This window comes from Otolemur garnettii, unplaced genomic scaffold, assembly GCF_000181295.1.
Source record: "Otolemur garnettii isolate 467f Iridium unplaced genomic scaffold, OtoGar3 scaffold00031, whole genome shotgun sequence".
NCBI classification, from domain to species: Eukaryota; Metazoa; Chordata; class Mammalia; order Primates; family Galagidae; genus Otolemur; species Otolemur garnettii.
Window position 1 is genome coordinate 12,400,705 of NW_003852426.1, and position 10,528 is coordinate 12,411,232.

General features: G+C 44.4%; 1 protein-coding gene across 1 annotated transcript in view; it reads right to left on the reverse strand.

Annotated features, from left to right (window-relative positions):
- Window positions 1-10,528, reverse strand: part of USP49 (ubiquitin specific peptidase 49) — a 79,591-nt gene that overhangs the window by 3,650 nt on the left and 65,413 nt on the right. The window contains exons 3-5 of the mRNA XM_003789182.3: window positions 7,236-8,619; window positions 5,467-5,671; window positions 429-537 (exon numbers count right to left, since the gene is read on the reverse strand). Of these exons, the coding sequence (XP_003789230.1) occupies window positions 429-537; window positions 5,467-5,671; window positions 7,236-8,591 (1,670 nt within the window). The 5' untranslated portion in view covers window positions 8,592-8,619. The remainder of the gene's footprint in view (window positions 1-428; window positions 538-5,466; window positions 5,672-7,235; window positions 8,620-10,528) is intronic.

Below are 10,528 nucleotides of genomic sequence, written 5' to 3' on the forward strand. Positions count from 1 at the left end.
TCATTGTTGTTTGGTGGGCCCAGGCTGGATTCGAACCCACCACCTTGGGTGTACGTGGCTGGCACCTTAGCCACTTGAGCCACAGGCACCGAGCCACTCAGCTAAGTTTTTTAAAACTTCTTTAGAGATGGAGTCTTGCTGTGTTGCCCAGACTGGCCTCAAGCAATCTTCCTGTAGAAAATCTTTAAGCACAGACACCTAGGCTAGGCAATTAAACAGGGCCATGATAGCAGAAGTCCAGTCTGGCTTGGCCCCAAAATCAACATACCTTAGTGGATAGGAACCATTTTATTTCCATGGAAAGCACAAAGTCTTAAGGGAGTAGGTCCCTTATCCTCACATCTAAGATGACAATTTCTCTCAACAAAGCCTTTGAAGCAACTATTCCCATAGCTCACAGCCATCTGGGACTCCCAGAGCATGCTCACCTGAATCTTTTAAGGTGCAGCCGGAGGACCTGAGGTAGTCTGTAGATCATTAACTGCTTTCTAGCTTCAGTCAAAACAAGGGGTTTTGGATTGGATTTTCGTCGTTTGCCTATATGGTTTAGAAAGGTATAGACAGATTGTGAGAAGTCACATTCTTTTCTAGCTATGGCATAGACAATGACTTGTTACCCAGAATGCATCCTCCTTGTTTACCAGTATTTGAACCTCGATTTAATTTGGGGCAGCAATGCAATCCTCTTTAAGGCTGCATTTCTCAGCTTCATATGCCTGTATGATATGGCCGTGGAAGTTCTGGCTAAGATGAAAGGAATGATGTGTGGCACTCTTGCAATAGCAGCAACTTAGTTGTAAGGGAGTTATAAGACTTAAAGGGACCTGACTCCATTGTAAGGTGCCTCCCTTTGTCCTTCCCACCGTCTGCAACAGCTGGAATTCCTCTCGGGCCCAAAACAACCCTGAGGATGGAAACCTTGAATTAGGATAGTAAAGAAGAAAGACAGAAGGGGTTTGGGTCCCTGATGACCATACAACCCTCATGCCAGCCCATGAATGTCTGTCAGATTGCTTTTATACAATGAAATTGTTAATTATACCTCATGTTAAGTCACTGTTTTTTTGGGTTGACGTTACATGCAATCAATCTCATTTTTCAAACTTTTGCCGTCAGCAATTTCTAAAATAGGGAGAGGTTTACAATAGTGCACTCCTGATAGCATGGCTTTAATCGTGAATAAGAAACATATGTTAGGGTTCTTGCCCTTTGTATATGGGCTCATAAATTATGATACAGCATAGTATAACTTTAAAAAGCTTTTTGTTTTCACCAGAAAGGCCTAATTCTATTTCCTGTTTATAGACAGTTGTATGCTAATGGATGAGTTATTCAAAACTCAGAAACTCAGTTTCCTCACTAGTAAAAGAGAGAATAATGCATATATTTCAGGCTTAGGAAAAAGATAAAAAGGATAAACTTACCAAAGAACAGGGTATTTACATATATTTTTTTCAGCATGATTTGCTTATGGCATATTAGAAAATATTTAGAAAATAAGCTCTGCTGGTTCTGTATTTTTATGCTGTACTTAGTTTGGGGGATATGTTTCTTTCTTTTTTTTTTGAGACAGAGCCTCAAGCTGTCACCCTGGGTAGAATGCTGTGGCATCACAGCTCACAGTAACCTCCAACTCCTGGGCTCAAGCGATTCTCTTGTCTCTACCTCTCAAGTAGCTGGGACTACAGGTGCCTGCCACAATGCCCGGCTATTTTTTGGTTGCAGCCGTCATTGTTGTTTGGTGGCCCGGGCTGGATTCGAACCCACCAGCTCAGGTGTATGTGGCTGGCACCTTAGCTGCCTGAGCCACAGGCACCTAGCCTCGGATATGTTTCTTTAACAAAAACATACTACTGGACATGCAGGACAAAGCTGATAGGTGTCTAAATTTACCTAGTCCAAAGCAGAACTAGTTCTCAGACTCTAATTTTGTTTCTGGTAGGAAATGCATTTCTAAATTTCAGCAAATAAACAACAGAAATAAAGTTCTCTTCATTTCCATCAGTAGCCTTCTCAAAAACCATTCACTGGTGACTGTTCTATTATTATATTAATTATATTGGTAAATTGATGGGTATATAAAATGAGTGGTCCACTGTGGTTCCTGCTAACTGTTTTCAAACTATTGATACCATGGTCTCACTGTCTGAAGAGCTTGGCATCTGATTCCAAGTCCTGTCTATACCACTTGTAAAAGGTAGCAAATGACAGCCAGATGTCGTATATAGCTTTCTGTGACAATAGGATGTGGAGGTGTTGCTTCTCATAATAAATTGCACCAAAATAAGTGTGCCACAGGAGAAGCTTTTACCAGCGTGTGCAGTCACAATAGGTGGGGGCATGAGTGGAATTCAAAGAGGGGCCTGGCCTTATTTTATATTCCTATTCACCAGATTTTTGAAAATTACTGCAGCTTTGCCTGAGAACCCTCGCAGTGACTGCCACCCTCAGCAGAGGGAGTATGTGAGCTAAAATGAAGACAATATAGAATTCGGCTTTGTTTCCCTAAAATGAAATTCACAAAGAAAAGAAATTACTGATTCAATTGAGATTGATCAATTCTGTCTCTGTTTGATTAAACTGGCCACATAGAGAGAGAAAATACCAACAATTTTGGAATTTCACAAGCAACGGATCAATGCATCTCATCCCCTCACTGCAGCTTCCCTTCCCTGTCATTATTTGTATCTGCCTAGAGAAATCCTGATAAACTGGGACACCTGGCAACCAGAAAAACAATCCTTTCTTGAAAAAATAAGTAAAAGTATTTTTTAGCTAATCTATCACATCCCAAACCGATAAAGCTGTTAATATCCTTTTGTTACTTACAAGTTAAAAAATATATATACTGCTCCAATGAAACAAATTAATTCACCTGCTTCTCTGTATCTCACAATGAAACAGGACAGGTACAGTAACCAAGTACAATATTTCAAAACAAAATTTTTTGAGACAGAGTCTCCCTTTGTCACCCTTGGTAGAGTGCGTGGTGTTATAGCTCACAGCAACCTCAAATTCTTGGGCTCAAGTGATCCTCTTGCCTCAGTTTTTCATTTTCAGTAGAGACTGGGTCTCACTCTTGCTCAGGCTGGTCTTGAACTCATAAGCTCAAGTGATCCATGCAGCTTGGTCTCCCAGAGTGCTATGATTACAGGAGTGAGCTACTTCTCCCAGCCTCAAAATTTTGTTTTAAAATGTCAAAATGATATCAAGCATGACTTTTATTTTTTATCCTAATCCTTCAAAGAACATAGCAGGCCTCCTACAATTTACTATTTTAAAAAAATATATGAAAAATATATTAAAAAGTGCTGCCATAAGTTTTTTTTCTAAAACTTATAATCCAAACTATTTTATAGCTGAAAATTGATTTCTAGGTTTCTGTATATAATCCATTAATTTTATATTTTTAGTTTCCAAATCTTCATACACCATAAAACCCAAACATAGCTTCTACATATTTGGTCTGCATTTCCTCTGTCCATGATGGGTTAGCAAAAGCATTAAGTGTTTGTGTGGCAAGACAGAAGGACCCTGAATAAGATGCCCACATAACATATGAGGAGAGCTGTGCTTTAAAATTAAAGCTATGATAGATAAAAGCCTTAGGACCTTCTCTAAAATGTGAAATTTTCAGACATGTGAAAAAAATATGGAGAGAATATCCATTAAGTTGCTGCCTTAAGACTTAACTTTTGGGCTCAGCGCTCATAGCTCAGCCGGCTAGGGCGCCAGCCACGTACACCTAGGGTGGCGGGTTCGAATCCCCAGCCCAGACCCGCCAAACAACAATGACGGCTGCAACCAAAAAATAGCCGGGCATTGTGGCGGGCGCCTGCGGTCCCAGCTACTTGGGAGGCGGAGGCAGGAGACTCACTTGAGCCTAGGAGTTGGAGGTTGCTGTGAGCTGTAATACCATGGCACTCTACCCAGGGGGACAGCTTGAGGCTCTGTCTCAGAAAAAAAAAAAAAAAAAAAAAAGACTTAACTTTTGGGCAAGGCCTGTGGCTCAAGGAGTAGGGTGCTGGCCCCATATGCCAGAGGTGGCGGGTTCAAACCCAGCCCGGGCCAAAAACTGCAACAATAAGAAAAAAAGACTTAACTTTCTTGGGCACATTGTACCTATTTTAAGCATCTCTTTTGACAGACTTTAATTCTACCAATTTAGTACAATAGCATGCTTTTATTTCTTTTCTTTTCTTTTTTTTGGAGACAGAGTTTTACTATGTTGCCCTCAGTAGAGTACCATGGCATCACAGCTCACAGCAACCTCAAACTTTTGGGTTTAAGAGATTCTCTTGCCTCAGCCTCCCAAGTAGCTGGTACTACAGATGCCTGCCACAATGCCTGGCTATTTTTTTGTTGCAGTTGTCATTGTTGCTTTAGCTGGTCCAGGCCAGGTTCACACCCACCAGCCTGGGTGATGTGGCTGGTGCCCTACCCACTAGGCTACAAGTGCCACCCCAAAATCATGCTTTCTGTTATCATACCCTTTAAATAAGCGATGCCATCTGGATTTAGATTGAATAAGACCTGTCAGACTCTATATTCATGAATTTAAGTAGAAGTCCTATAATACTATGAAGCTAATTACTAACATTCTCAGGGTCCTCATTTCAGAAATTATACTTTCATATGCCTCCCAAAATAACTAATGGCAATCAGGAGGAGTCAAAGGAGGCACAATTCCTGGGCCTTCATTTTTTGTTTGTTTGTTTGGTTTGAAAGAGAGTTTCACTATTGCCCCAGGCTAGAGTACCATGGTGTCATAGCTCACAGCAACCTCAAACTCTTGGACTTGAACAATCCTCTTGCCTCAGCCTCCAGAGTAGCTGGGACTACAGGAACCCACCACAATGCCTGGCTAGTTTTTTCTATTTTTAGTAGAGATGGGGTCTTGCTTTTACTCAGGGTGGTCTCAAGCTCCTGACCTCAAGCAATCCACTTGTCTTGGCCTCCCAGAGTGCTAGAATTACAGATGTGAACCACCTTGCCTGGCTCTTTGTTTTTTACCATCAAGTCCATGAGCTTATTTTCAGAAAAATGAGAGGGAAAAAAACCTTTAAAAGATGCTTTATGGCTTGGCACCTGTAGCACAGTGGTTATGGCGCTGGCTACATACACCCAGGCTGGTGGGTTTGAACCCAGCCCGGGCCAGCTAGACAACAATGACAACTGCAACCAAAAAACAGCCAGATGTTGTGGCAGGTGCCTGTAGTCCCAGCTACTTGGGAGGCTGAGGCAAGAGAACTGCTTAAGTCAAGAGTTTGAGGTGGCTGTGAGCTGTGATGCCACAGCACTCCACCAAGGGCAACAAAGTAAGACTCTGTCTTCCAAAAAAAAAGATGCTTTAGAACCATTCAATATCATCAGTTATTACTTCTGACAAAGAAGGAAAAAGAGGCACCTAAAACTAATATTCCAGTTGCATCCCTCTCATCTGTCCCACTTCCATATAGCACTCACTGTTACACTGGTCACAAGCGTAGATTCTCCCTTCTAGAGCCTCTGTCTCTGTGAACTTGGCCAGCATCTCAGTGAGCAGGCACTCGGTCTGATTCAAAGGGACAAACCCCTTTTCTATGCAGTGATAGCGTTCCGGGAATTCCAGGGACAGATCCCAAAAGGGCTCAATGGTATTGGATTTGTAATTGCATGATACACATGTGACCTAGAATGAAAAGAGTGATTTACAGATTATATAACTTTCATGCTTTCCATATATATTTTTGTTTGTTCTATACAAAACACATAAATTTACAAAAAATAAGTGTATTATTTTTTAAAAAGTTATATTAAAGTAACACATACTTTAAAAGAATTAGAGCATATTATTTCTGATATACATTCTTAACTATGTGATGGTAGCTGGAATTCAAACACCACACTGCACAGAGATTATATACCTCCTCCCTTTTCTCTTCTCTCCCAAAATACACACTCTACTATTAAATGCTGTAAGTTATTGTGCAATCATTCAAGGAAACAGTCTGAGATGGTGAATCTGCAAGTCCCTGTTCACTTCTCTCACCCTGGCATTCTTCCTCTTGACTTCAATCCTTCCATGCAGTTCAAGTTGCCTCTGGTTTTGCTCTTCTTTCTTGAAGGACCCCTACACCAATCCCCTCCATCTCCAGAGCCTCAAAGTACTGTGATTACATCTCTTCTCCCCCACAACTTAACCAGATGCACCTTTCTTTGTAAGGGAAGAGGAGATAGAAAAAATGCTGATAAATACTCTCCTTTCATATGCTAAAAACAAAAACCTAAACAAGCTCTCTTTCCATCCCTCTCACCATTCTTTCAAAACCCTATAAACCAAGACACAAAACCTCAGTAACACAGTACAGAGATTTTACTTGAATCTCTTTAATTTTTACCATAAAAATTTTCTTTCTGGGCTTGGTGTCTGTAGCTCAGTGATGAGGGAGCCAGCCACAAACACCAAGGCAGGCAGGTTTGAACCTGGCCCAGGCCTGCTAAACAATGACAACTGCAACAAAAAAATAGCCAGGCTTTATGGTGGGCACCTGTAGTCCCAGCTACTTGGGATGCTGAGGCAAGAGAACTGCTTAAGGCCAAGAGTTAGAGATTAGTATGAGCTATGACGCCACGGCACTCTACTGAGGGCGACATATAAGACTCTATCTCAAAAAAAAAATTTCTTTCTGGATATTTTCATAAAGCCTTATCTATGAATCTTTGCATAGGTCTGTAAATGGCAAAAAATTCAGAAAATGAAAGATAAGCGGGAACAGGAAGGAGAAGTATATAGGCCTTCAACATGCCACTAGCCACCTACCTCCCTTGTACATAAAGAAGGAAGAAAGCTTTCAAACTACTATGGAATCAGAATAACCACAGTTACTATGGAACTCTGTTCAGTTTCCTAAAACTGATCAAAGAAAGGATGGCATGCCAACAATGGGTTCTTAATGTTACCCATATCTTCATTAATAGTTAAATATATTTACTGAAACTAAAGCGATGTGGCAAGTTTAACTAAAAAATGTAGCCAAAAAGAGAACAGGCAAGTTTCACCAACAAGACCATCACAACGTACAGAACAATTAAAGGTACAATGACCACCCTTAAAAAATGCATAATCGCAGCAATTGTTAGCTGTCCTAATTATTCACCCAATAATCTGAGGGAGGCATTCATAGGAAACTCTAACATAGAATCTCTCACAGTTGTGCTGGGCAGAGTTCGGGTAGGAGGGGGCACACACCTACCTGACTAAGCAGCTGCCCATGAAAAATGGTATTTACCACCTTTAAGACCTGTTTGGTGAGCTTTCTCTGGGAGAAGGGGATGAGGATGCGACGCGTGGTGCCCTCTGATTCAAGTTCCTGCTGCACTTTGTGCAGTAGCTCGCAGAGAAATTCCTGCGCATCCTGTTGGTCGTAGCCACGGAAGGCAGGGATCAGGCTCCAGACAGAGTGAAGCATGGCGAAGGGCGACACCAGGGCCCACTTCCCGGACCACATGACTCGAAAGAGGGTGTGGAGTTCTCGGCAGAGGGAAATGTGCTTGGAGCTCGGCTCCTTATTCTGGATGAGCTCTAGACTCCGCGTAACAGAGGCCCCGCTGTTCCTGCAGAGGCCCTCCCGCTCGCATGCCTCGGCCCTGTCGCTCCTCGAGGACAGCTCCGTGGCCGAGGAACTGGCCAGCCTGCCAGAAAGTTGAGGCTTCCCATTGGCGGCTTTGGGAAACAAATGTTCCGTTTGGGAAGGGTCAAGGTTCAGGAAACATTCTCGGAACTTTTGGAGGTGGCTGAGCACCTGGAGGATGGAGTTCATGTAGCAGGTGTTGCCCAGGTTGCGTAGGCCAGTGACGCCCGGGGCCACGGCCGGCTGGCGGCGGGGCTTGAGCGCGGCCGGGGGCGTTCTGCGTGAGGTAGGCAGGGTGGTAGGGCGCTCGGCGGCCGGTCCCGCGTCCCGGGGCAAGTGCGGGAGCAGCCGCGCGCTCTTGCGCGGAGGGGCGCTGGCCAGCTCCTCCAGCAGCCGCCGCTTCACCTCGCGCCGCCGCTCCCGCGCCGCCTCCTTCTTGCGCTCCAGCGCCTCCTCCTGCTGCTGCTGCTGCAGCTTGGCCCGGCCCCGGGAACTCTTCTCGAACCACAGCCGCAGCATCTTGGCCAGCAGGCGCTGGCGCCGGTACCACAGCGCCGTGAGCATCTGCGGCTGTCCCTGAGGAGCACGCTGCTGTGGGACCACGTCCTCGCCCGAAGCCATGGACCTCAGCGTCCGCCCGCGTCTCATCAGCTGGTCCTCCTTCTTGCCACGGACCGCCAGGAGGGAGCTTCTCAGCAGCTTCAGGTCCCCCTCCGGGTTATCATTCAGCACGTAGTCCTTGCACAAGTAACAGAACACATAGAGATCCCGGACTTCCATGGCTAGAGGGTGTCCAGACTCTTCAAAGTGTTTCAGTGCGTGGTCCTCAATGTAGCGGCCACAAGCCACGTGGGAGCACTTGAGACAAGCCCACACAGACTCGGTGGTGGCGCACTCCATGCAGCACCACTTCTGAGGGTTCAGGATGGAGTGGTCCTGGGCGAGCCGTAACCGCCCTACATGTTTGCATCTATCCATGTCTTATAGAAGTCGCCACTTTCTTAACCTGGAACGACAGAGCATGAAAAAAGAAAAAACAAAATACTGTCAGCAAAATACCTTCCTTTAAAAGGACTTGCAATTAGCACTTCAACTCAAGATTCATTTATTTTCTATTTGAAATTGGATCCTTTGAAAGTTTTCTTTTTCTTTTTAAGGCCTATTTGGAGCAGGATGTGGTGGCTCAAGTCTGTAATCCTAACACTCAAGGAGGCTGAGGAGAGATCACTTGGGCTCAGGATTTCGAGACCAGCCTGAGCAAGAGTGAGACCCTGTCTCTACTAAGAATAGAAAAATTAGCTATGCATGGCGGCAGGCACCTGTAGTCCCAGCTACTAGAGAGGCTGAGACAGGAGGATTGTGTGAACCCAGGCTAGAAAGCCATGGCATCATCAACCTCAAACTCCTGGGCTCAAAACATCCTTCTGCACTCTCCCCAGTAGCTGGGACAACAGGTGTCCACCACAATGCCCAGCTAATTTTTCCAACTTTAGTAGAGATAGGGTCTCACTCTTGCTCAGGCTGGTTTAAACTCCAGAAACCAACCTTGGCCTCCCAGAGTACTTGGATTACAGGCATGAGCCACCACTCGGCCTAGATGACAAATTTAAAAGAAAACTTTCTATTAACATTCTTTGGAACTTTGGCTTGGCACCTGTAGCACAGTGGTTACAGTGCTAGTCATACACCCAGGCTGGTGGGTTTGAACCCAGCATGGGCCAGCTAAGCAACAATGACAACTCCAACAAAAAAACAGCTAGGCATTGTGGCGGGCACCTGTAATCCCAGCTACTTGGGAGACTGAGGCAAGAATTGCTTAAGTACAAGAGTTTGAGGTTACAGTAAGCAGTGATGCCATGGCACTCTACCAAGGGCAACATAGTGAGACTCTGTCTCAAAAAAACAAAACAAAACAAAACAAAAAAACACACCATTCTTTGGAACCTCGACAGTTTTTTTTTTTAATACCTGGATTTAAAATTCCCAAATGGGCAGTACCTATGGCTCAATGGGTAGGGTGCCGGCCCTATATACTGAGGGTAGCAGGTTTAAACCCAGCCTGGGCCAAACTGCAACAAAAAAATAGCCAGGCATTGTGGTGGGCGCCCATAGTCCTAGCTATTTGGGAGGCTGAGGCAAGAGAATCTCCTAAGCCCAGGAGTTGGAGGTTGCTGTGAGCTGTGACTGTCACAGTACTCTACTGAGGGCGATAAAGTGAGACTCTGTCTCTAAAAAAATAAAAATAAAATAAAATAAAATAAAATTCCACGTGGTGGCTCACATCTGTAATACTAGCACTGTGGGAGGCCAAGACAGAAGGATCATTTGAGCTCAGGAGTTTTAAGGCCAGCCTGATAGAGAAGACTGAGACCTTATCTCTACTAAAAATAGAAAAATCAGCTGGAGGGTTGTAGTGGGTGCCTATATTCCCAGGTACTCGGGAGGATGAGGCAGGAGGATTACTTGAACCCCCGAGTTTGAGGTTGCTGTGAGCTAGACTGATCCCATGGCACTCTAGCCTGGGCAACAGAGTGAGACTCTGTCTCAAGAGAGAGGAAAAAAGAAAAAAAGAAAATTTCCTAAAGGTAGTTCCTCATATAAAGTGAACTTCCTTCATTTCCATTTGTTCTCCATTTTTCATTTCTATGAGCAAATGCCACGATTACGGGGTCAACCCTAAGAAGTTCTAAATCCAATGTACTGTGAGTAGTCCCTTTAGTTAGTTTTCCAGATGCTCATTTTGGCCTACTCCTAGTGCCAAAACCCACAAAAAAATATACTGTTGGGACAAATTAGAGAATCTTCCGGTTCAGCGTCTGTGGCTCAAGTGGCTAAGGTACCAGCCACATACACCTGAGCTGGAGGGTTCGAATCCAGCCCAGGCAGCCGAACAATGATGATGGCTGCAACCAAAA